Raw genomic sequence first — 27,052 nt, forward strand, 5'->3', positions numbered from 1 at the left:
TTCCAGAAGGTGAAACACTGATCTCGCCATGCCAAAAACACCACATCCAGTGTGCCAGTCAGCCTCGGTGTCGGGCCTGCTTGTCTCTCCAATACTGTCCCCGTTAAAACACCACACACCTCAGGGCAACTGCTGTGGGTCATCTGGGATGCCACATTCCACACTGAAGTGCCCGGGATCAAATCTGGACTGCTTCCTGGGAGGCAGGCGTCAAGGACCCTCCACCACACGGAAGACTCAGGAGTGGCTGACCCAGGAGTGGCTGGCTCCTGGCTTCAGCCTGGCCCAGTCCCCGCCGTTGCAGGCATCTGAGGAGCACATCAGCAGGGTCCTCTGTGCTCGCTCTTTCAAACACACACGGGATAAGGGCATCTAAACTATCAAAGTTTGACAGTTTCCAAGGAGGCCACGTACTATAAACACGTAACCAGAGCAACCTGCTTTAACTAAATCCACGGATCTTGTTTTCTTCATTCCAAGAGTCCAGACCACCTCAATGGAGATTCCCAAGGAGACACCTCACCACTTGGTCTGATGGATACAACGCCAGGTTGTGACAAACCTCACAAAATGAAATCCAAATAATCTGCTAACAGTTACCACCCTACCTCTCATACCAACAATGTAATGACTCTGGTCACAACCACTTTCTCAAAGTAACCGTGCTGACCACATCCCCAGCTCAAGGCCCCTTTTCAAAATCGCAGCTCCCCGGCACTGACGAGCCTCCAGGTGGGCCAGCCCCTCTTGCTGGAGAGGAGGCCAGCCTTGCTTTCTACTGGATGGAAACCTCCAGGCCACTCAGACCCAAGTTTAATCAGTTCAACCACCCTTGGGAAAAAATTTACAAGACTAATTCGTTTTTAAAAGCCTAAACTTCGTTTTATTTCAGATGTGATGAGCAAAATAGCAGACAAGCCCCATCATTTTTTTTGTTTGTTTGTTTTTAATGATTTATTCACTTCATGATTTAAGTTGTGTATCACTACTCCAGTTGGGTAAACCACATTGAAGAACTGGACTGCAGGTCTCTGGATTCAGCCAAATGCTCTCCAGCAACTTTGCTCTATAAAATATGAAACATTATCATTAAGTTTTTAATACTTCCGCCATGCTCAGAACGCCGCTGTGTAAGGATGACTCAGCCAGCTCACGCCACGTGAGGCAACAGGAGCAAAACTAATGAGCTGTGGTGAATCAAAGAATCAGACTCCAGTTTACGACAAAGAAGAGGTTCTGTTGCCCCCCTCCCCCCATGTTAAACTGCTGAGTTTTAGAATTCAGCCTGCACTGTTTGAGACTGAAAACGTCAATGCTATTTTTTAAAAAGTACCACACAAGTATGCTATCTTAAGTGATTCACTCTGTATCTAAACTGGTATAAAGAAACGCTTCAAGAACTCTAGCTGTCAGAACTAAGTCTTCCTAAGAGAAATCAATTCCCTTTCTGCCTGGTGTGTCCACACCAGAGAGCTATGCGGGAGGGGGTTCCTTTAAGCGGGAAGTAGCACTTGAGATTAGATGCAATGGAAAACAAGTAACAAATGCTAAAGTTTTTAAAAAGTTTAATGGGGCCAATAAGGCATATAAATTGTGTTCTGGCAGACATTAAGACCTGCTTTCTCTTACCAAAGAAAATGGCACATGTTTTATCAAAATTTGACAATTGAGAGTAAAGGGTACTGAGATTAAGCTTCAGAGCACCAACTTAAACAAAACAACCAAAAAATTAGTAACTCAACCTGGAAAGAGGAACTAGAACGAAGGCATAAAGGGGAGATTAAATATGTATTCCTCAATCTCAAAATCCTGCAGGAGCAAGCGTTCTGGCTGCTTCTGAGCAAAGCGTCACAGCGAAGCCCCAGCCCCAGAACCGGAATCCCAAGGACAGATGAACAGACAACGCCAGCACACTTCTTGGTGTATTCCAAAGGGAGCCTTCAGAGTACCGCACAGGCGCGTCCGTCTCAGGTCAAAGGAAGGATTGCTTTAATTCTTCCTGCTATTATGTTCAAACCAAAAAAAAAATTATCCACATTGCAAAAATTTAGAAATACCTCACTTTCATTCCTAGTTTCAGTATGGAATTCACTTCTTTAAATAAGGGCTCTATCTATAATGGTTACAGAACTTCAATTCACACATATCTAATATTCCATTCACGTCTCACCCAGTCAATGAATATTATGGTTAACTTAGCAAAGTTTCTTCACAGAAAGGTATTATTAAATAGCTGAAGAAATTGCAAACTTTAACAAAGTGCTGTGAGTAATTACCGGAAAAACCCTTACACTGATTTGCAATGGTCATTTAAGGATAAAAATAGGAAGTAACTGATCCTGGACTACAAGTTTGCAAGGAAACATTTTTCACTGTCCTACTTGATATATAATATAATATGATAGAGTAAATTACAGTACCTGGCAGGCTGACATCAGTTCTTCATCTAAAAAACACTATCATTCAGTTCAAGGTATTAAAAATGAAGATGAAACATGCTCTAAAACATTGTAGCTACAAGAGGTCTTATATTTACTCAAAAGAGGAATCTATTCAGAACTTCTATTTAGGTTCACCTAACATCTAGACAACCTCCATGCGATTTGATCTTTTCCAGAATGATTCCAAACTGCACTTCTTAGGAGAGGTGTTGGAAGATGGGGCGAGTTGGGTTTTGCTCTGTAAGTTGCAATCACATTAGGAGATAAGACAGACCTTGAGTATCTTCCATCTGTGACGATGGAAACTGCACTCAATAGGGCGTCCATGAAAAATGGCAAACAGGGTACGAAAGACTAGAATCCCCCCTCCCCCCAATCCATCTCCCTCTAACACTGCACCAAAAGAGAGAGCCCACTCTCCAAGCTCATGAGCTCTCTCAAGGTCACCTTGAATGCAGTCTACATGTTTACATTTACCATAAGGAAAATACCCTGCATAGGAAGTAGTACTTGTCATAAAACTGAGTATTTTAAGCCTACAGGGTGAATCTGGGGGCAGTTCAGTAATATTGCTACCTTTAGAGCACTAACACACACAAAGTGAATCCAATAAAGTTCTGTGTATTAAGTATTAGTTGCATGACCATCATAGCACCTCTTTACATCACACAATCACCAGAATTGAGACTGTTTTGAAAACTGAAAACTGGCACAGTCCACTAATTAAAGTTGCACACTGTTACACAGAATCAGGTGCATGGTACAGTGCTGCTGCAAGAATGGAAGCCTATCGATTTGACGAGGAAGCCAAATCATGTTTTTAGATAATTTTAGGTACCTGGCAATACTGTTGAAGCAAAATACTCAACACAGCAGGAAATGGACCAAAAGGAAAAAAAAAAAAAGCATCTATAACCAAATAAACATCTGATATTTCCTTTCCCTTTGAGAATAAATACAGTTAAGGTCACTTTTAGCCTTGGAACGGATATATGTTTGCCTATGATGATCTTGCTAACAACTACACGACATCTGATGTCCTCTGCTAGGATTACAGTTTGAAGAAAGCCATGGTTACAAGAGGCATCTACTGGAAATACCTACAACTTCCTTTTATGGCAACCACTACAGAATTCACTTGTCTTAAACAGTGAACAAGGGAAGATGGCCTCATGTTTCCTTTGCAATAATCGTATATGTTGAGGATCAAGTGGCTTTCAAGCAGCATGGTGGGTGTGAAAATGTCTGCAGTTTAGATCATTCTGTTGCGTTTATGGGTTGGTGAGTCTGTAATGACATCGCCACACTGGGCTGAGGTACGCTTTCTAGTTCCACCATTGTCCAAGTGGAGTGCCATTTCTTCTGATATGAAAGTGTTCAAATCGACATCATGGAGTCCATTTCTCCTTCGACTAGCATTCGATCCACTGCTTACATGTGTAGGAGAGCCTGGGGTACTCGAACGCACGCTTATACTAGCCATTGCACCACTAAGACCTAGGAAGAAGAAAAAAGGTTTTAGAGTTGCTCGGTTAGTCGACCCTTTTGAAAGCAACCCACTTTATTTTCCATGTTGTCACAGTGTCAGAAGATGTCTATTTGCTTCGTAAGGGGTCACCAGTGAGCAGTTACCGTTTTATTTGGGGAAAACGAATCCTCCAGCTTTGACAGGTCTTCTTGGTGATACTACCAGTTGCTGAAGGCTTACTATGTGTCAGGCACCGTGCTGGGTGTCCAGTACACCATGAAGCTCTCCCTCCTCCTCTACTAACACACACCTACTTGTAGACAGTTCAAGGATGAGGACAGAGGGTGCTTGCTCTAAACTGGGCATTCTAGTGACCCAGGGTCACCACTCCCACGTGCCATATCTGCGTGTGGTGCTCAACAGAGAGCGACATCTCCAGGCCTGAGTGGGCTCCTTGAGACCTCCCCTCTATATAAGATAACCATGTAACTTATCGCCCAATCCCACTGTCAAACCTGAATAGGGGCCACTGTTCAACAATTACACCAGCACATTAGGGCACAAAGTGGGTCTGCTCTGGACAGACAGGGTTACGTGAGCAGCCAAGTGGACTTGCTGGGCACACATCCCTTGCTGCAGCCTAAATCACTATTCTCTCTCAGAGGAGGGAAGGCAAGGACAGTGCCAATCATCTCACTGCTTCACTTTCAATGTTCAAGAGTTATTACATCCACCCAGCACTCACAGTTGGACTCTTGAACACCTTTAGGAAATCAGCCTTAAATTCTACTCCTGAATGTTCAGGATAAACCCCTGAAAGGCACGATCGGGCCAGGAAGCACAAACCATCAACTTTGAAAGTCTTCTATCACTCGCAATGGATTTTCCGCCTTAACTCCCCCTACACTATTCTAGCCTCAGCTAGAGATCGTTGCTAACAAGATTTCAATTATCATCTGGTAAAAATCAATGTTTTCAAGAACAGGAGTCCTATCTCTACGTTTTAAAATAGGCTCACAGTATGATTCAGTGGGGGCTCACTCTAATTTTAGAGCCTAGATATATGTTTAAATTTGAAAGCTAAGTGCCTCCTACCACATGAAATCGGCTGAATTCCCCCTAATACTGCTCCTGCTCCGCAAGTAGTCTGTAGACAACGTGCTCAAACCCCAGGCCTTAAGCACCGACCTCCCAGCGTCTGACGGTGTTCGCCAGCCCGAACCTCCTCCTGAGCTGCTCCGGGCACCCTACACAGGAAGCTTCCCCTCGCTGCTCTCCCGGTAGCAGTGAGTGAGCAGTATCTCACTACTCACTGTCCTCCCACTGATGCTCAGAGGAAACCTACGAGGGTCTTCAGCACTGAAGACTACAAGGTTAGTATCTTTAAAAAAAAAAATTTTAAATAATAATTAAAAACAAAAAGCTCAAATGTCAGAGGACTTCCTATATCGGGTACTATTTAGGTCCTTTTTAAAGCTTAATCCCTCCAAATGCTATGACATCTACAGCACTTCCGTGCTGCAGATGAAAAAAACAAGTTGAAAAGGCTAAGTAATCCTCCCAGGGTCAACAGGCTGTAACTAAGAGCTGGGACTCACTCAAGGAAAACCTGTGTTCCTATTACAGTTATTCTGCCGCCTCTTAAAGCCTCAAGTATTTTTGCAAAGAAATGGCTCCAGGGCCTAGCGTTGGCCTGCACCTCAGGCCTCACCTCTCAAGTCACTCTCGTTCCCTGCCAGATCTGTAGCCGCACCACCACCCCTGGACGCAGTTCCTCCACCAGCCGTCACTTCCTCCAGCACCTCCCCGGGGCGCCTTCCTCTTTCTCCCACCTTTCCTACTTCAGCCTCTTGCTGGCTCTTCCTCCTCTCTGCTCCTTCCTCAGCCACCTGTGTGGGCTCTTATTTTGCCCAACAGGCTGGGTGCACCCAGGGTGACATCCTCCCCCCCTCAGCATCAGTGCTTCCCTAATCGCTCCCACAGAGGCAAACATTTCTCTCAAGGACACACCCAGGTTCCTAACTGCTCAGTGGGCATCATGAACTTAGCACCTTCAGAAACTGTACTGCCTCTTCCCCAACCCACATACGGTTTTCTTTTAAAAAGTTAAAAAAAAAAAAGGCAAAAGAAACATCTCGGGCTGTTTTCATTTAGTGCCATCAACCCTCTCTTCCTGTACAAAGTCTTACCTCTAGTGAACCAACTTAACGCGGTGCCCGGGCCACATCATTCATCGGATTCACTGATTTTTGAAAAATAATGCTACGAGTCCTACCCCTCATGATTGAAATTCCAGGTTCAGCTGTTAATGTTTACTCACTTCCAAGGCCAGGAAACACACACAGGCAGCTCTCTTCACTTACATCATTGCCATCAAACTTAACACTCAACTGTCTCCAAATGCTTGGTTTTTCAAGTCTACCTCAAAACTATAAACTCCTTTAGGGCCATCGTGTCTCTGTTCCTAACCTCCCAGCTCACAACATACTACCCAAAGGTGCCCACACACTTAACTGACCAAAGGTACCCACACACTTAACTGACAATCTGTTCACACTTGCTTCATAAAGCGAAAGGTTCTGAAGTCGTTAATTATACTGCAAATCTGGGACATTCGGCAATAAACTAGGCACTTCAGTTACTAAATTCAGGATCCCCTTTGTCACTAGAAACCACACACACACATACAAAAATTCCAATACACCCCAGCCCGTGCCTTTCCTGTTACTGCAGAGGGTCCCAGGGCAATGGCGAACACTGAAGACTCACAACACAGTCATCAGAAGTGGATTAGGCCCCTCAAGCAAATGCTTACTGCTTCCCTAAGAAAGAAACATTAAGCATCGATTTGGTCAACCTCAAAACTCTCTAGTACTTTCTGGAAAGCTATCTCTTTCCACAGGGTGTAGGACGTGGGTTGCTGACAGCCCAAGTAAAACCACAATGTGCAACACTGCCTTCACCTAGTCTCAACTGGTGAACATCTGTTCTGGGTTCATCTACTTCCTTGTCCCCAAAGACTTCACAAGTCCAAAAAAGAAAAAAAAAGTAACAACCAAAAAAATATGTATTTTTACACATCCCAAATTTTATTTTATAAACCAGTAACAGCTACTAGAAGATGCTTTAGGAAACCTTAGCTAAGCCACATGAACAATCAAACCTATACAAGTACAGAAAATCCGAACATGCTTCACAGCTGAAAAAACTAAGTTGTATGTCCTGAGGGCATACAACTTAATTTCTACTAAAAATACACTTTTTCCAAAGGGCTACAGGAATATCAATTGACAAAAGCAGAACAAGTAGCATGATTAGACAGAGAAGTCTCAACTGCTTAATACAAGTAAAATCAATTTCAAAGTTTCTGTATCAATTTTAAATGATTAGTGCAGGAGCAGGGAGTGGGGGAGAGGAGTAGGATGATTTAATTAACTCTGAAGGCTCCCGCTGGAGCTAACACAAATTTACAGTCCAGGTTATTGGAATTCAAGTTACATGGTAAATTATTAAAATAAGTAGCACAGAGCTATCATTATACTGAGTTCATGCTTAAGGTGATAGAAAAATGCTGTTTGCAGAATTAATTACACGTAATCCGTTTCCCAGTATAGTTAGATCACACACAGGCAGAGAAAGAGCAGACGCCGACGCGGCCCATCTCGCTGCCTCAGACCCAGCAACGCTGACTGCGCTACCTGCTTCCCAAACCCTGACAAGCCCTGGGAGAAAGGGGCAGCCCTGGAGGGAGAAGCACTGTCGATCCATCAGCACAGGCTCCAGCAGCGCACGTTCCACGGAAAGCAGGGATCTGAAATCCCCTCAACTCCAGCCAAGTGGGCAGTACCCTGGCAGGAGCCCCAGGCCCCTGGCCTCCTTGCACTACTATGAACGGGTGTGCAGCACCCCTGTACAAAGCCGGGTTGTGAAGTGCCAGGCAAGCAGCATTTGCAGTGTCCATGTAGTGTTTTAGATGTACCAGGGGAGCTGGGTCACTTAAAAAGAAATTCCACTAGGAAGACCTTGGGAAGTTGAAGGAGATACCACTCCCCACCCCAATCTGTAAATTGTAATACTGAATTTTTATTGAAGTAAAGCACACTAAATCAAACCAATTACAAAGATACACATGTCACACCAAGAAAACATTTTCAGTTAAATGCTGACAGCCCAAAATGCTTTCCATTTTTCAAAGACAGTTTTTAATGCCATGGGAAAAATGCTCCGACGTTGAAAGAAAAAAAGAAAAAAAAAGCAAAATACAGTACCATATATGCAGTATGCTCTCAACTGTAAAATAAGTTTAATATTTATACATTGAAAAAAAGACTGTGAAGAAATGCACCAAACATTGAACTGCATTTAACTCCATGTAGCAGGATAACAAGATACTGAATTTTTTTATTTTTTGGAAATATTCAAATTTTCCAAGAAATGAATATTTGTAAAATCAGAAAATTAAACTCAGATATTAAAATGCTTCTTAACTATCAACAGAGTACTGAATGAGTCCAGGAAACTGGCTCTGAGGCATAGCCACATGGCCTTTTTCACAACAAAAAAAATTCCAACAAAATGTTATTGCAGGTCCAAGACAATTTTGTATTGTGGTATATTAGCAGCTTTTAAGTCCTACCTCCACAAACTTCAGTAGCTAATATCTAATGTTAATACACAGAAAATGCCAACTCCAATGCTATCTCTATTGCCTTAATTGTTCTTATCCTCAGAGGCTATTTTGAACAAAAGGCGTAATTCCAGCCTTCACAAGAAATTTAATGAAGAGTTTTTGAAATACAGTAACAAATTTTAAGCAACTAGAGAGACTGTGTTGGTGCATTAATCTCTTACATCTTCTTTTCCAAGTTAGGTTTCTTAAGACACATTTGACTGTCAAGTAGCTATCAACAAATATCCTGTTATTTCAGGAAGATGCAGGTTGTAACATTCCACAGGCATTGATTAGGCATCTACTGTGTTTCCCTGCACTGCTGGGAGTGTAAGTGTGCTCAGAGCAGACAAGGGATTCTCTAAGTGGGTGACACAAATCCCCCACGAGTCCTTTGTAGGGCATTTCTTTTGCACTATACCATCAGGTCACAAATCCCTCATCTCCACCTCAGCGTTAGCGGTCCAGGCATTTTCCTACATGTTTGGCTGTGTCAATGAAAGGATGCAAGAGAGCCAGGAAAGGGATGCAAAGTGAGACCAAACAGGAATCAGTCTCTGCATATGTACTCAGCATCAACTACTAGAGAATTTTATCAGGAAAGATGTTCTGACAAAATTTGGTAACTTCCATTCTGTATCACTCTGGCACAAACAGGCCAAAGAATATTTTGAACAAAGACAAAAAGAGCTCCAAAAACCTGTGCTCACATTATATAGAAAACCCAACTGGTTCTGGTTACCTTTCATCACAGTATTCCATAAACCCTAGGGAAAAGATGTTGGCTATTTCAAACTTCGAGCGTGACAAATTAGGAATTTGCTTTACTTTTTTTTTTTTCCTACGTAGAAATTCCTATCCAGGGTCGGCAGTGTGATGTAGCAGGTAAAGAAAGCCAACGCCAGCATCCCATATGGGCTCCTGTTCATATCCCAGCTGCTCCACTTCTGATCAGCTCTCTGCTTATGGCCTGGGAAAAGCAGTGGAAGATGGCCCAAGAGTTTGAGCCCCTGCCACTGGCGTGGGAGACCCAGAAGAAGCTCCTGGCTCTTGGCTTAGGCCTGGCCAACTGGGGAACGAACCAGCCAATGGAAGACCTCTGTCTCTCCCTGTCAATCAACTTCATGACTCAGTGCCTAAGAACTCCCCTGTAGCCCAGAAACCTTGTTAGGGAAAAAAAGAAAAAAAAGTGCACAGTTGGGGGTGCTTTCAGAAATGGAGCCTATGAATTCCCAACGTCTCTCCGTCTGATGCCCTAGAGGTTTACATCCTTCAAAGTGGCTAATACTCTACCAGGCCAAAAGCTCCCTGAGCAGCCAACTTAGGCATCTTTTAATCCTCTGCCCTACCCCGGCCTCTAACAGGGCTCCTAACGCCCATTCTGGTCAGTAGCTGGTGGACGACAGAATGATAGATGACACACATTTTATTTTAAAATGACCCCACTTTCTGCAGAAGGATTTAGCTGCAGAAAGCGGAATTTGTAATACCAAATTCAGAGAAAGGGTTTGAGCCAAAAAAGGCTCAGTCTTCAATGCGAAGGAGCTGCTGTCATTTAACTCACCAAAAAAAAAAAAAAAAAATCTTTCCCTCAGTTTCAGTTCCATTCCTTTCAGAAAGTCTCCAGTATCCTACTAAATGCTAGACTGAGTTAGACTAAGCCCTTCTCAGCACAAACAGCAGAGAACGCAGAAGGCCTACTGGCCTAACCTGCTTTAAACAAGAACGAACCATGAAGTTGGGAAGATGGCATCTTAAGGTCAAATACCAGTAAGAGCAACAGTTCCCACCAATGCCTACTGTGACACCAGATGCTGTATGTGAGAGAACTGAGTCAGAAAAAGGTGCATACTTTTAAAGAGACCACCAGGCAGGCTTAGCAGGGATAACTCCAAGTACTGCAGTCAAGAACTAAAACAAGCACTGAAACACGGGACAAGAACTAAACACAGGACAGTGTGCATTGGGGTCAGCATCCTACAAAGACCACTTAGGAGATGATCTATGTGAAAGGAAGCTTATGGGGCCAGCGCTGTGACGTAACAGGTAAAGCTGCTGCCTTCAGTGCTGGCATCCCATACAGGCGCCAGTTTGAGTTCCAGGTGCTACACTTCCAATCCCGCTCTCTGCTGTGGCCTGGGAAAGCAGAAGATGGCCCTAGTCCTTGGGCCCCTGCACCTGCATGGGAGACCCAGAGGAAGCTCCTGGCTTCGGACTGGCACAGCTCCAGCCGTGGCGACCAACTGGGGAGTGAACCAGCAGATGGAAGACCTCTCTGTGTAACTCTTTCAAGTAAATAAATAAATAAGACAGGCAGACAGACAGACAGACAGAAAGAAAGGGAGCTTAGAGTAAAAAGCCATCAAAGTTTCAGGTCTGACCTGCCCTCCGGCTCCACCTCCCAGAACTCAGGTCCTGGCCTCAATCCAGACCCTATTTTCCTAATTCACACAACAGTCCTAACTCAGAATGAGGAGACAGATTTCTATTTACAGTTGTCCAGACATTGCTTGGGCTTGGGCAACCCGATGCAAATCTCTCACCAGCCAGGTAACTCTGTGAATAGGAAACAAGCTCTGGATCTTAGCAAGTAATATTCAAATAATTTTTTAGAAATTGTTCTAAATTAGCTCTCCCCCTAGAGTGATGTCTGTAACTAAAAGGAGAGGCAAAAACAAGGTTTGGGATCCTGGGCACAGGTTCTAGTTCTAGTACTGTACACAGGCTAAGAGGGCACTCAGGACCGAGAGCTGACCGGCTGACAGCCTGTACACAAAGCCCAAGCACCATTCTCTGCACAAACAAGGAGACAGCAAGTCACAAACTATCACCTTCAAGCCTACTTATCCAGATCCACCCGGGGCAGGGAGAGAACCCTAGAAAGATACACAGTGTTTATGCATTCTCTGATGTCTTCAGAGGAAAGCCTTGAGACCTTTCCCACCCCATCCCCCAAGCCCTACAAAGCAGGAGGAGGAGAGAAACCCTGTACCTACAAACACAGAAACACAGTGGCTAAGAGGATGCATTTCGGAGTAAAAACAAATGTGGATTATCTACTCTATGCTTACTAAAATATTCCACCTGAGCCAAACACATCTTCCTTCATCAATAAAAAGTGTTACAACTGAGCAGGTATGAGGATTTAACAGAACTTTCCTTGGCATAATGCTGATACAAAGTAAACAGTAAAAAAGTAACCCTAATAATACATCACACTCTCAGCCCCACCCACACTTCAGTTGTTCTGAGATGCACCGAGGACCACTAGGTACACAGGTGATACTTTACCCTGAATGTAGTAATTTGGGGATTGTAATCGACAAGGTTAGGTTCTCCATGCCCATTATGCGTTGCATTTGTTCATTTTCAGAGATGCTAACCTACATTTTCAGAGATGCTAACTACATGGTAAACACAGAACAAACACATCTATACTAGATTCATGGGCCAGGTTTTGTTAAAGCCAAAAGAAAAAAAGACGAGTCCTCCGTTCTCATGTAGCCCTGGTCAACTGGAAGGGAGACCCATGGAAACAAACCAAGTGGGACAGTGGCACAGAGAGCAGGGCAGGCTGTGGAGAACAGACTTCACAGTGAATGCTATAGGGAAACCAACCAGCGAAGTGACAGAATCAAAAAGATCATTCCAGTGGTCTCATCAAAGAAGGACTGGCAACTGACTGGGTCAGCTCAGGACTGGGAACCACAAGCAGAGAGGAGGTTACCCTGAGCCCAGACACCTCCTTCAGAAGGCCAAAGCCACGGCCAAGCTCACTGAAATGGCCCTTTCTGGGGGCCAGTGCTGTGGCATAGCAGGTAAAGCTGCCGTCTGCAGTGCCAGCATCCCATATGGGCGCCCATTCGAGTCCCAGCTGCTCCACTTCCGATCCAGCTCTCTGCTATGGCCTGGGAAAGCAGAAGATGGCCCAAATTCTTGGGCCCCTGCACCAGCTTGGGAGCCCTGGGAGAAGCTCCTGGCTTAGGATCAGCCCAGCTCCAGCCATTACGGCCATTTGTGGAGTGAAGCAGCCATGGAAGACTTCTCTGTCTCTGCTTCTCTGTAAGTCTCTGCCTTTCAAATAAATAAATCTTTAAAAAAAAAAATGAAATGAAATGTCCCTTTCTGCTGCAAGAATATCTGATATACCACATTCAGGAAACATTAAAGTGCGATTCAAATCCAGAATCTACCAGGCCAACTGAGGGGAAGACCAATGCATTTATGTAGCTGGAGCAAAAGGATGATGAGCCCAGCTGAAAACTGCGTGTCAGACAAACGCCTACGGAGCACCTTGCGACACGCCTGGCAGTCAGAGGAGAAGGTGGAAGGGAGAGAAGATCCCTCAGTGAAGTATGAGTGAGATCGCCCCTGAAGGGCCTGCAGCAGGCAGCAGCTGGTTCTGGAATCCTGGGGAGTGGAACTTAGGACAGTGAGAAACCTAAGGAAAGCATACAGGAGTTGAAGTTACAGCGGAAGAGGAGACGAGGAGCAGCTCTAAAAGAAAAAGGACGACGTGAGGAGGAATAATCGAAAAGACTAGCAGAGAACCACAGATGATGTCTCGTCCATCTGAAACAGCACAAAAACCTCCCAGGTATCAGTTTAGCTAAGTTTCCCATAATATTCTCATGTTAAGAATTTTAAAAAGGACAGAAATCGATTTAGCACAAGCCTGTGTGCTTCTTTTATTTCTGAGTCTAACATCCAGATAAGCAGGTCCCAGAGCAGGCACAGAAATACACAGCAGGGTGCAGACAAGTGTCAAAATAAGCACTGGATTAGCCTCGGCCTTGCGAACCAGTCTATCATCATCAATTCTTCGTCTCTCTCGCTAACCTGGGCCACAAGTCCAAGGAGGCAACCACCCTCAGTGCATGAAATGATCAAGTCTGACATTTTTTTCTCCAAATAAATGGTTTATTTTACACATCTATGAGTGTGTGTGTGTTTTTAGGGGGATGGGGTGTACTAGTAAGATGGGTTTTCAGGATTAAGAAAAAATGTGGAGGAAAACTTCCTCATAAGGAGGCAGGACATAAGGAATGTGGTATTTGATTATATGAGCATACTTCACAAATTCATGGGACACACATATCATGAATACATGCATGGATTTTTAATTTTTTATACCAAAATAAACTTCTTTTAATTCTGTTTTTCCGTGAACTTTAAGCACCCATGTATGCTCAAGTCTGCCTCAGCATACCGATTCTCTCACGTCCCCTAAATGCCAGAATTTAGAACTTTCTTACCAATGGGCAACTCCAAAAAAACCTCAATCTGAACTCACACTTCATAGATTTGGCTATTCAAATTATACTCAAAACTGAATTCTGCCACAATATGTACCCTAATTAAGATGTTTCTAAGTAACAGTTTTAAAAGACTGCCTTAAATGTTTTCACTTCGATTTGCAGACTATTCAACAAATCAGATCATAAGGAGACTTAGTTAAAGTTAGTCACTAATCTATATAACTTTTTAGTTTACAGTGCCCTATTACTACAAATCATTCAAATTATTTTCTTTAAATATTTTAACCGAACTACCATTTCTCAATACCCTAACGTTCTTACAAACCACCAGAGCACAAAACTCAGTATTACTTGTTTCTGTAGATTCTCCATGGGATCCTCTATTACTTTACCATCATCCCGTTTAAACTGCATGAATTAGAGGTATGAACCCTGATCAGAATACCACACTGGGTTAGTGCTACATTATGAGTGTCCTGAAGGGAAATATAATTTTTTTCTATACAAAGTTTTCCTTTTTAAATGCTCATAATTTAAAAGTCAAAATTATAAACAGTAGCTTCCTACAACTGTATAATGACTAAAACCCCCAATGGTCAAGAAAATAATAAGTCATGGGTTGACAGATTCAACTCAAGAACATGTAATGGGAGTTAAAGGACAGTCATTTCTCATGTAAGGACGGGGCTGGCTGCCCTGTAATACACTGTGGCATCAAGATTCCCTAATAAGCCTGGCCTCTATGCTTGTATACTCTTCTCAAATACAGCAGTATAATACAGAAAGATACTTTAGTAAGAGTATGGAATGAGCCATAAATTCACTTGATGATAAAAATCAAGGACAGACCACTGCATCTAACAAAACCATGCACTAAAACTGATCTGACAAACTACTTATATCTCTACTTTTCCAAACTTGTTCAGGGGAAAAGATGTGAAACTAATTTAACAGGAATTGATCAAATTCACTGCCACTGAGTTCCTAAAGTTCGCCAATTTAACTACATTAGAAATAGCATGCAGTCTTATGAACTGCATCCCCAAAACACGGACTTTCTTCCAATAAACTTTCTTGTTCTTGTCATAAACTCTCAATCAAAAAATTAAAAGCAAAGCAAAACCCTTTTCCCAACTCCATGCTTTGATGGGGGACTTAGGAGAGAATCAAGGTTTTCCCAAGAGAAAAAGAATTTCCATGGGCATTAATTTCAATGATACAGAAGTTCTTTACACATATTCCAATACTTTGACTACCAGGCTTTGTTTTGGATGATCTGCACTCCAGTCCAGAAATCTAACAGGTCCCATCATCTCACTCACTACTTATACCTTAGTTATCTGCATGACTGAAGTTCTCATGTTGATACCTATTTTATTGGGTACATTTTTCTACATTAAATCTTGTACACAGAAGGCCGATCTCCCAGTTCTGCTTGGAAGTCTGAACTGGAGAGCAACAACCAACAGACTCATTGCTCACCACCCTCCCCAGACTTCTCCAGTGATACTCAAACTCCTCAGGCAAAAATGTCTTCTGGTGACAGGTCTGGCCTGGGGAGATGGTGTTGAGCCTGTCCACGAGCTGCACCTCTTGATGGTCCTATCAAAATAGGACAGACCTAAGGGACAGCAGGCTAAACCAAAGTTAGTAATTCTTCCATCTGACCTCTTTCCCCTTGGGTCATAAACACATCTACAACCTACTGGCTAGACTAGGGTGTCAAAGGCAGTACCTATTCCCAAGAGAACTAACCTGAGAATTATGTCTTACTTGCCTGTCATGCATCAGGCTCTCCAAGCAATTACAGTTTTTAAGACAAAGGAACTTCCTGTGACTCAGAGGAATATATACAATATAGAAGGATAAAGCAAAAACTTCTAACCAGTGTTGAGAAAGATTCTGTTATCGTCACACCAATAAGCTCACTCTAACTCTCTAACAGCATTTTAGGATGGCCTGCTGACAGTCAGAAACTGCCCCCATTGAATTCTTGCCTTACATTCTACTGAAACATTTCTAGAGGAAGTGTTTACTAGAATGGACAAAAGACAGACAATAAATCTGGACCTAAACCTAAACATGAAAATGGGTCCACAGGCACACTCTTAACCATTTTTCCAAAGAAATATGTTTAAACGGCTTTACCATGCAGAGCTATGGCTTCCCGGAAGGGTTGCAAATCAGTCTCTACAGATGAGCTAGTTTCCGTTGAAGTAGCTCGGTTAGGGGACACTACAGTCAGTCTTGGGGGAGCTCTAGAGTTTCGTGGTGGAGGAACCTTTCCACACAGGAAGCTGATCAAATCTTCTCTACGAATAGTTCTTCTGCGTTTTTTAACCCAAGCCAACACATCCTTATTGCGTCGCTGATAGCCAATCTGAATTCCAATATCAAAACTTCGCTGATGGGTATCCACGCTTTCTGTTAGAAGGAAAAAAAAAAAGATAAAAGATACATGATGATCATTACAGCCACACTGGATTCTCTTCAAAGATAACCGTCTTACAAGTTAACCAAGATGAATTATCATGATGTGTAAACCTGTGAGGCCTCTCAGTCTGCAGTATTGAGCTGAATGAAATGCATTTTGCTCATCTTAGAAATGGTATACAGGATCATTTAATGGTCTAAATGCAGTTTACACATGACAAAGTCCTAGAGCTTTTCTTGTTCTTTCAAAAACAAAAATTAGAAATAGAGCAATAACCTGCTATATTTCACCTAATTTAGTTTAATAGCACTAAACAGCTAAACTATCAAATGTTTACTGGCATTTTACTAGCTTCACCCAAGAGGTTAGGTCTTCCTGAGATAGTTTCCATTGTCCCCCTATCGCCAATAGGGAGACTGAGGTCTTGAGAGGGCAATGAGTAACTACCAGAGTCATAGAACATATGGAAAAGCTGGACTTTGCTCCACAGCCACACTGTTCTCTTCAGAAGAGTGATATCATCTCATGAATTCTCAGAGCATCAACAGATGACTAAAGGATGCATGAGCCTCAGACATCGCTCCCCTGCTTTTATGAAGTCATTTTGGAGATACAATCCTACCGACAGGTTCAGCACACCAAGAATTAGGAACACACCAAAGGCAGCAGTAAATGTTTCACAAATAGCCAAGCAAAGCCCATTCTGATAGACAACGACACCAAAACTAAGTAGAGTTTCAACAAAGTGCTTTTCCATCCATCTTCCTGGGTATATTTTTATTCTGTTTCCAGGTCTCAAAAGTTTTTTGGAACTCATACACAGTCCCACCATACCTTGCCTCAAAATTTCCAGACTGTACTTCCTGTGTATCTTGAACCTGAGTTTCTAGTAAAGTGATCCCTGTCCTTTAGCGGTTTTATGTAGCTGAAAAGTCACTACAACTTATTTTCAAGTCAAGCTGCATGCTAACAGAAAATCACCAGTATGTCTTTATCCCTACATCTTTAAAAACAACCCTTATGTAACACAAAAATACATCTCCTGGTTCTGTTTTAATTCCTTGTCTGTCACATAAGTATTCTGAAAGAGGAGTAATCATCAGGCAATGAATAAAGAGCTGTGCCCCAGAAGACAAGTCACCCAGATGCCGGAGAACCATGAGCCAAACCCATGTCCATGCTCCAGAAGACAGCAACGGGCAGCAACACACAGTGAACTTTCCAACAAGGCCATCTCTCAGCAGATGAGCAGTCCATACCGCTCAAGATTAACAGAAGAATGCAGAAGTCATCCACTGTGGAGCCTTTTCTCTTAAATAAAACACTTGAAAGTAAAAAGGCCCAGAACTAGAATTCCAAATCCCACCTGAGAACTTGTAAGGGCTCACACATCTTCTCAAGTAAACCCCATCAGAAGTTTGAGAAGCAGGGGGTAGCACTTTGGCGTAACAGGTGAAGCCGTCGCCTGCAATGCTGGCATCACGTATGGGCACCAGTTCGTGTCCTGGCTGCTCCACTTTCGATCCAGCTCCCTGCTAATGGCCTGGGAAAACCAGCAGAAGATGGCCCAAGTACCTGGGTCCCTGCTACCCAGGTGGGAGACCTGGAAGAAGCTTCTACTTTCAGCCTGGCCCAGCCCTGGCTGTTGTGACCATCTGTTGAGTGAACCAGTGGATAAGAATCTGTCCCTCTCTCTGTGGCTTTCAAATAAATCATTAAAATAAGTTTGAGAAAGAGTATTCTTTTTTTAAAGATATACAAAGCAGCTCAGGAATGAACTCATTTCTACAGGGTCTCACCATTAGAACAATGGTCAAGTCACAATGTAAATCGCTCTTTTCATTTTTCATTTCACCACAAAGCAAGCAAGCACAAACTTCATTTTAAAAGTAACTAACATTTAATAGGATATCGATGCTCAGTGCTTTCCCAACTCCTGGGGGGAAAGGACTTGAATATAGCCTATCTCAGAGGATGGATAGAACCAAGACGTGATAAGCGGTGTTGTCTAGACCTCAAGTGACTTAAAGAACTGCTGGCTCCAAGTAAGCCTACCCCATGGGACCACGGAAAAAGCAGATAAACATAATGTGTGAACCCAGAAGCAATCTAATTGTCCTTAAATGGAGCTCACAATTGGATACAAACGTTTTGCTTCCAAACAGAATGAGGAAATTCCACTTTTCAAGAACCAAATGGGGCTGGCGCCGCGGCTCACTTGGTTAATCCTCCGCCTACGGCGCCGGCATCCCATATGGGCACCAGGTTCTAGACCTGGTTGCTCCTCTTCCAGTCCAGCTCTCTGCTGTGGCCTGGGAAGGCAGTGGAGGATGGCCCAAGTGCTTGGGCCCTGCACCTGCATGGGAGACCAGAAAGAGGCTCCTGGCTTCGGATTGGTGCAGCGCGCTGGCTGTAGCGACCATTTGGGAGGTAAACCAACGGAAGGCAGACCTTTTTCTCTAACTCTAATTAAAAAAAAAAAAAGAATCAAATGGATGTGGGTCCACAGCTGGGAAAATAAAAGGAAAAAAAGTTCAAAAAACAAGTCTGAAGCAGGCTTGGATCAAGAAAGGTCAAACAGGAAGGTAAAATACACACCTGGCAAACCAGACAGCAAAAAAGAAAAGCTAACTAGATACAAAATCCAAAAGCCAATGGGAAGAGGGTGGTTTAAAAACCAAACGAAAGGGCTAAAATCCTGGGAACGCTGAGCATGGCCAAGTTTTGCTCTGTTTGAAGACAAGATGTTCCAACAATCCGACTGCAAAAAGCTGATGCTGTTAGCACAATCTGAACATTAAAGAACTCGGTATTCATTAGTGGACTGCTTCAGATGGAAGTTAGACCTAAAAGTTGTGAGCCTCTTAAGCCAATCATTCCACTTCAAAATTTCTCACAAGTCTCAACATCAGAGCCAACAGCAAACTAAAAATCAGTTATTTTGCAAACAATGACTGACAGACTACAAGGTACAGGAAGAGAAAGGCAGATACAAAATGCAGGGTCTTTAAGAACAACATCCTTTTCAGTACCTAGGTGTAACAGCATATTCTGAAAGCTTCTAATTTCAATTACAAGTACTTTAGCACCTCAATTAATCCAATCTCAGTTACTTTCCTAAATAACTAAGTCTCATGTTATACTGAAGGGTTTGGGGCAAGCATTGTGACATAACAGGCATGGGGACCTGCTCAAGTCCCAGCTGTTCCACTTCTGATCCAGCTCCCTGCTAGGGTACCTGGGAAAGCAATGGAAGAAGGCTTCAGTGCTTGGGTCCCTGCACCCATGTGGGAGACCAGATGGAAGTCTAAACACTTGGCTTCAGCCTGGCCCAGCCCTGGCTGCTGAAGGCATTCAGGAAGAAAAGCAGTGAATGGAAAGTATCTCATCTCCTCCCCCACCTCTCTCTTCTATATTTCAAATAATTATTGTTGTTCTTTCAAATAATTTTCATGGAAAAAATTTTAAAATTTTGAAAGGTTTTATTCATGCAACAGTTAGAGATGTCCCATGTTTCATGTTTTTAGGTAAGCATGTGAAATTGAATTCAACAGAGTTTAGAAGTCTAGTTCTTGGCCGGCACCGTGGCTCACTAGGCTAATCATCCGCCTGCGGCGCAGGCACACCGGGTTCTAGTCCCAGTTGGGGCGCCAGATTCTGTCCCAGCTGCTGCTCTTCCAGTCCAGCTCTCTGCTATGGCCCAGGAGTGCAGTGGAGGATGGCCCAAGTGCTTGGGCCCTGCACCCAGAAGGAGCCACTTGGCTCCTGGCTTTGGATCAGCGCAGCGCCAAAGTCTAGTTCTCTCACCACCAAGGGGCAGGAGGGACAATAATCATACCAGTTCTAATGTAAAGACTTAAATGCAGGACTCTCCAAACCACGATACACACAATATTAGATTGCACTATTTATAGTTCTTTGATACTCACAAAACTTTGTGACTTAGCCAGAGCAAGTATCCCAATTTCATAAACAACAAACTGAGGCTCAAAGGATCTTTCTTATCCAAAGTCAGCTAAGTCACAACCCATTTCTTCCTTGGCAGAAAAGCAGATGTCTCTTACCCTCTTTAGAGAGTATACGAAATGTAACAGCACACTGCTAGATCAAAACGTCTAAAGACCACCACTAATTACAAAATATTTCATCTTAAATTTTTATTATCAGTCTGCCAAAGGAGAAAATTAATATTTCATCAGGATTGACTCACAGCCAAAATAAAATAGTTTTCCAATTGTTTTGAGAAAATAGTTCCTATGTATTTCCTAGGCAATTAGCGTCCAAAAATAAGTGCTATCTTCCCAATCCTTATATATCTATTTGTTCTTCACCCAGCACACAAAGCAAATGCTTAAGAACCATGAGGGAGGGAGGGAGGGAGGGGAGGGGAGGAAAGAAAAGGAAAAGCCGGGGAGAATCACAGCAGCCACTGTTGTGGCAGCCTGTCCTTTAATCCCACCGTCCCTTCCCAAAGGGGTAGCAGACCCCGTGCTCCGAGGGCCCTGTGGCCATGTCTGCCCAGGGAGTGGGTCTGCACACCGTACCTGGCTGTGGCACAGGTGCTCAGGAAGCAAGTGACCCTATTTTGGCCACAACTGTACAAATCATTTCAGGTTCTTCTAAGATTCAGTGAGTGGCCCTACAATGAGGCCTACAGCCATTCTGCCAACAGAAATCACCCTAAGAACAAAATGCAGCACACACACAGAAAGAGAACTCCTGGGCAGGGAGCCTGAGCCCCTGAAATAAGACAACCCTACCTGCAGCACCCAGAGTTGGACAGGAGTCCACTCGCATTCACACCACCAAAGCAGCCAGGCCAGCTCTGTCTCCAGCCAAAATCCTTCACAGAAAGTTCTACTAAGTGATGCTCTTCTATAAAAATCAAGAAAGAAGATTCTACAACTGGCCACAGTAAGTGACTGAGACTACTGCTTCTAATTAAAGGTGAAGAATAAAATGTAAGGCTACAGTTGCTAATTGTAATGCATACTTTGAACAAATCTAATTTAATGCATATTTTGAACAAAGTCTCAAAGCTCAGTAATTTTTGCAGCCGTCAAAAACTCCCTGCCTTTCTCTCCAGATACAGCATGCTTCTTCTGACCACTGTCTATGGACCATCACCCATCACTCAGCCCACACACTTTCACTATGTTCAGTTCACCTTCAGCTTACATAGAAGCATAAAATGGACACTCTGAAACTAGACTTACTTCCCTTCATTTTAAGCACTGCCCAGTGAGAAACATTTTAATATTTCAAACTTGACCAACACAATCAACACTGGCGTGCACTATACACCAGGCACAAACTAACCTTATGCTATAATTTGTGGGTACATATTAGGGTAACCCTTTACAGTTAAGTAAACAAACAAGTGCAATGATGCAGTCCCCAACAATACAGCTAGGAAGCAACAGAGCCAAGTCTGAGCGCTAGACAACCTGGCAGGGGTGGGTACTGCGTGGCACAGTGTAAGCTACGGCCTGCAAAGCACACATTCTTGAGTTCTAGTTACTCCACTTCCAATCTGGCTCCCTGCTAACACGCCTGGGAAATCAAGTGGCAGAATGCCCAAGTACCTAGGCTCCTGCCACTCCCGTGGGAGGCCCGCATGGAGATCCAGGCTCCTGGCTTCAGCAGCTGTGGTCATCTGAGGCATATCCCAGCAGACTGAAGAGCTGCCTCTCCCACTCACCTAACTCCACCCCCCTTACCTTAAGGCACTGCTGGAGGAGACACTGCAGGGTAAATGCTATCCAAGACAACCAGAAGTGGCTTTAACTGAAGCATTATCAAGAGAAAAGCTCAACACCAGCAGAGCTCCCAGCAATGAATGCTTCAACTGCATTTTCACAATGCCAAGTGAAAGCAGTAAGAGCTGAGAAAGAACAGCTGTGGGGAAGCATGGGCGCTCCCCTGCTGCTGAGGGGCTGGGCACCAGCGCCCTTCCCGGGCAGGCCACAGGACTACCTCTACTGCCTGCCTTTCCTCCAAGCAAGCAGCCTCAAGCAGGACTTTCCTGCTGAAGAACTAGGAGCAGAGAGCGGAACCAGTCGCCCAGAGAAACGGGAGGTGGGTTTCAGAAGCAAGCAGACTTCATCAAGCATTTCCCAGGTAAGCATCAACCCAGGCTGGTTAACTTTCCACTTCTTTACAGATATGAAAAATCGTTAACAAGCCAGGGACACAGCTGAATATAAAAGCAACACCATCCTCTTTGACCTTATCAAATCAAGAACCAGGAATCGGAATTTTTCTTTCCCTTTCTAAAAAAAGGAATCCCAAGTCTGACCCTACGACGGTGCACCCCACTTCCTTGTTCTGTATGCACCAAGACCCCACTTACATTCCCTTCCAAATCCCTCCACATTCAAATCGAACCAACTGAAGGCTCCACTTTTCAAAAGCCCACTGGTCCCTGAAAGGGACCCTCTCCTGGGTTTTTACCTCAACTGAGCTTCTTGTGTGCTCATTTTAGCAGTTATCAAGCTGGCACGAGTGCCGAACCCTCCCCAGTCTGCAAAATGACCCATTTTAGCCCTCCACACAGTGCTTTTCTACACCAAAAACAGGCATACGGCTCACTTCAAGGATCCTCCAAAAATCTTCCCCTCTGTAAATTATATTGAAAATTTAAATGTACCACTATTTAAAGCTAACAGCACTTGTGACACTATCTTGCTAATTTTACTGGCTCTATTTAAGGTAACCAATGAATCCTAAAGCAGAATGCCTGTGCTCTGAAGCCCCCCACCCTGGGAAAAAGGAAGTGTGGGGATCTCCAGGGCATCACCAGGCTCCTGTGGGCAAGGATACAATGTTGCCAGACCACCAGATTTCACCAAACACAACTTAGCATTTCCATCAGCTAGAACAGGATGTTTCATTCCACTGACACAGGATACAAACTGTAACTAGTTCACACTGACAACTTGGCATCTACATAGTCTTAACACCACTTGATGTTTATTCAAAATAAATGCTACTCAAATCCCCTAACCAAAGAAAACTACAAAATCCCAAGGATTTCCAAATAAGATCAAATTCAGGATTATTTCAGAGCTCACTCTGAGCCCATCTTCTAATACCTATTAAGAGTCAGTACCAGAGAAGCAGCCTAATTCCAAAGGGACACATTCTGGGTACACAAGTCAGGATGGTCGTACTGGTATACAAGCTCAGGCTAAGAGCCTGGACACTTGAAAACACTGAAAATGGATTGTTTTCCCCCTCAAACAAAAGTTAACTGCAACAAAACAAAATGACAGAATACTCCACAATAAAAAAATTAGTAACTGCAATGCAAATTCAATAGATCTCAAAAAATACTATGCTAAGTAAAAGAACCAGACAAAAAAGACTACCCCCTGGTACCAGGACAGCTTGCTTTATGAGGCGCCACAGAGAAAGAAAAACTGTCCACTGTACAACTAGATCAGTAGCTGCCAAGGGCTGGGTTGGTGGAGGGAAGAGATTCTACCTGTCACTTATCAAACTGTACATCCCAAGAAGGTGATTTTACTCTGTGTAAATTGTACTCCAAGGAACCTAAGGTTTTTAAAAATTTGAGCTTAAGCACTAACTCTAAATCCAGAGCCGCTCCAAAGAATTCCCAACACCCTCAAGGACTCAGGAATCAAGATGTAAGATACTCAGCTACATAAAATCAAAGCTGACCACCAGCGCCATTTAATTATATTCCCTTTGCTCAGCAAGGCTAGAATGCTGGGTCCTCATGCCCTAAAATTAACATTCCTGTTCACCAGATTCAGTTAAAACAGTTCTCATGTTACTGCCCCCCACCAAAAAAAGCCCCAGAAGTTCACTCAGGACCTCTCAGGACAAGGCGGTTATTTGTCCTACAGATGCTGCCATGGCCTTCTTCAACGAGTCTGACGTTTTCCAAATTCACAATTTCCTCTTACCAGAAGCTCACAGAACTGGAAAACATTTACTATTTTTATAGGTTTGCAGTTAAACTCGAATCCTATTTCTATAGAAACCTCATCAAATAGCAAACCCAAGTTTCCAAATCCCCAAAATCGGAAAGGCGTAAAATCTCAACCCGGGGCTTGCAGCAGAGCACAACAGGTTGCGATGCTTGCTTACAGACCTTCCCGTGGCCAGACAGGCCAAAGGAGCTCCAGAGAGGCGCCGCAAGACACAAGCCCACCCACGTAACACCCTAGTCACAGATTCCCTGTTAACAGTACACACAAGGTCGTTCTGAAGAAAAGCATTTGCTAAAACGGCTGAAAAACAGTGCTAATAAGCGCAGATGATCCCAATTAGCAAAACTTCAAAGCCCCTAAGCTGCCGAACTCAACCACCTCTCCCTTGAGGTCTGTCCCACCTGGTTGGTGCCACAAATTTTAAGAAAGAAAAAAAAAAGCTTCTTTCGCTCCCTCGATGCCTTTTCCAACGAGACGCAGTCCCACCTCGTAGCTCGGGGTTCTCAACCCGGGCCTGCCTAAGACTTTGGCGTTGGTGAACGGTGGGTGAGGGTGAGGGGGCCGCCCCGGGCCCTGCAGGGCTCACCGGGTGCCCCTGTCCGCCCAGACAACCACAAGTGTCCGCAGCAGTGCCTTAAGTCCCCGGGGCGTGGGGGTGGGAGTGTCGGGGTGTCCAAGCCACCTCGGGGTCGCCGGCCGGACCTCCACTGCGCTCGTCACGGTGCGTGGCGTCTGAGGTGGGCGGAAGGCACACTCAGCTCGCAGGGCCTGCACCTGCCCCGGGTCGCCCGTCCCCGCGGCCGACAAAGCAGCAAGGTTATCTTTACCTTTGTAGAGGTTGGTCACCGCGGTGGCTGCGTTTTGGAAGGGGACCCAGAGAGAAAGTCCTGGCTGCTGACACACTCGGTCTGAGAACAAAAATAAATGCAAAACAAAAAAGAAAAAAAAAAAGGGAAACAGGGAGAAACACGAACACACACAGACAGACAGAGACAGAATGTTATTTGGGCGTCAATCACTCCCGAACGGCCATATTAGGTTTCGCCATTTTGTTCAAGGGTTTCGGGCTCCCAAACTGAGTGGGAAGACGCTAGCAACGGGGGGTCGCGGCGGGGCGGGAGGGAGGGAGCCGCGGCGGGAGGCGGCGCAGCCCGGGCCGGGGCCGGACGCGGGGAGGCGCCCCCTTCGCAGACCCCGCCCCGAGGCCGGCTCCGGGGCACAATAGGGCCGGCCCCGCGGGCTCCCTTCGCCATTTTGTGACTTGGGGGGGCCCCTGCTCGCCCCTCCCCAGCCGTGGCGGGCGGCAGGCCGGCCGGCCGGGCCGGGGCAGCGGGGGAGCCCCCGACCCCCTGCGCGGACCCCCGAGTCCGACTGCACCCCCGCGCCGGCGTCCCCCGCCCCCCGGGGGGCATCCCCGCCCTCGCCGCCGTTTTCCGGGGAGGGGGCGGCGGGGCCCGCCCCGACGACGCCAGCAACCGGGCCCCCCACCCCCAGCGCCCCGAGGCCGCCGCCCCCCGGGGTGGCCGCGCAGGCCCGAGCAGGCCGGGGCCGGGGCCGGGCCGGGCGGCGCCAAGATGGCGGCGGCGGCCTCACCTTTGTAGAGCTGGGCCACGGCGGTGGCCGAGTTCTGGAAGAGGTGCCACAGCTTCTGCTGCTTGTGCTCGGGCTGCGCGGCGGCCGCCGCCTCCTCCTGCAGCTCGGGCGACAGCTGCTCGTCCTGCTCGGCCTCGGCCAGGCACTGCCGCTCCCACTTGGAGAACCAGTGCTCCGGCCCGTGCTCCTGGATCTCGGCCTCGCCCTCCTCCTTCCGCTCCTCCATCCTCCGCGGCCTCCCGCGGCCTCGCCGCCGCCGCCGCCGCGTCCTCGTCAGGCGGGGCCCCCGCGGCAGCAGCGTCGTCGTCGAGCGGCCTGGCGGCGGGGCCCGGCGGCCGGCTGCGGCTCCTCGCGGCGGCCCGGGCCTCCTGCGCCCCGCCGGGCGGCGAGCCCCGCCCCGCGGCCCCGCGCAGCCCGGGACGACCCCCCGCCCCGGGCCCGCCCGCCCCCCGGCCCCGCTGAAGGTCGCCGCGGCCCGGATGACCGCCGCCGCCGCCGCCGCCTCGCCTCGCCCGCCGCACGGCGACTACCGCCCCCCCATGGCGCCGCGGCCTGCGCAGGGCCGCCGCCGTCGACCCGCAAGCCCTCCGCGCAGACGGGCCAGCGCCGCCGAGCCCACTCGGAGAACTGAGCCGCGTCGTCGTCGCCTCCGCCGTCGACGCCTCTGCGGCTCTAGGCCCCCGCCCTCCCCCGCCCACAGGCTGACAGGAGAAGCACCGCCCCCTCGGCCCCAGCTCCGCGGCCCGGTTGGGGCGCGCCCGCTCCGAGGGCTCCCATTGGTCCGGCCCGACCGGTTCCGCGTGCCGGCCCCTGAACACAGCGCGATGATTGGCTCGCCGGCCTCTCTGCCTGACGTAACCAATGGGGCGGGGAGAACGGCGTGAATGTCAGGAAAGATGAAGAGGAAGGAGGAGGGGGGAGGAGCTGACAGTGGAAGCGTCCGAGCCAACCGAGCGGGGGTGGGGCATGCGCACTTGCGGGCTGGCCCAGCCGCGGGGCGCCTGGCGAGCGGTCACGTGACCCGCCCCGCGCCCGCACCCCGCGGGGGCTTTTCGGGCGCTTCCAGGCCCTGGGGAGACGCTAAGCGGAGTCCGGCAGCGGCGCCGCGGACGCGGAGGGGCGTGGCGGGTGGCGACTCGTTTCTCCAGGCCCTGGGGCCTCCGAAGGGAGGAGGGGAGTGGAGAAAGTGGGGGGCGGGGGGAGCCCGACTCGGGGCTAAGCTTGCCACTGC

The 27,052-nt window shown here is 46.3% G+C and overlaps 1 protein-coding gene across 2 annotated transcripts; it reads right to left on the reverse strand.

Annotated features, from left to right (window-relative positions):
- Positions 1-856: 856 nt before the first annotated feature.
- On the reverse strand, positions 857-26,447 carry HAPSTR1 (HUWE1 associated protein modifying stress responses). Of its 2 annotated transcripts, none has more exons than XM_070065019.1 (4): positions 25,822-26,187; positions 25,056-25,136; positions 15,985-16,260; positions 857-1,066 (listed from the first exon to the last, which is right to left on the reverse strand). In XM_070065019.1, the coding sequence occupies exons 1-4, from the start codon at positions 26,045-26,047 to the stop codon at positions 1,038-1,040; spliced, it is 612 nt and encodes a 203-aa protein (XP_069921120.1). In that variant the 5' UTR covers positions 26,048-26,187; the 3' UTR covers positions 857-1,037. The 2 variants fall into 2 exon arrangements, with proteins under 2 accessions (XP_069921120.1, XP_051703363.1); XM_051847403.2 differs by lacking the exon at positions 857-1,066 and adding an exon at positions 1,549-3,938 and having other exon boundaries at positions 25,822-26,447.
- Between the last annotated feature and the right edge of the window lie 605 nt (positions 26,448-27,052).

The sequence above is a fragment of the Oryctolagus cuniculus genome, chromosome 19 (genome assembly GCF_964237555.1).
Source record: "Oryctolagus cuniculus chromosome 19, mOryCun1.1, whole genome shotgun sequence".
Taxonomy (NCBI): Eukaryota; Metazoa; Chordata; class Mammalia; order Lagomorpha; family Leporidae; genus Oryctolagus; species Oryctolagus cuniculus.

Coding starts and splice junctions, on each gene's coding strand:
- HAPSTR1 (XM_051847403.2), bottom strand. CDS start 26,047: ATGGAGGAGCGGAAGGAGGAGGGCGAGGCCGAGATCCAGGAGCACGGG. Junction 16,261..25,055: donor GGTGACCAACCTCTACAAAG/GTAAAGATAACC, acceptor TCCTTCTAACAG/AAAGCGTGGATACCCATCAG. Junction 3,939..15,984: donor GGAAGCCATAGCTCTGCATG/GTAAAGCCGTTT, acceptor TCTTCTTCCTAG/GTCTTAGTGGTGCAATGGCT.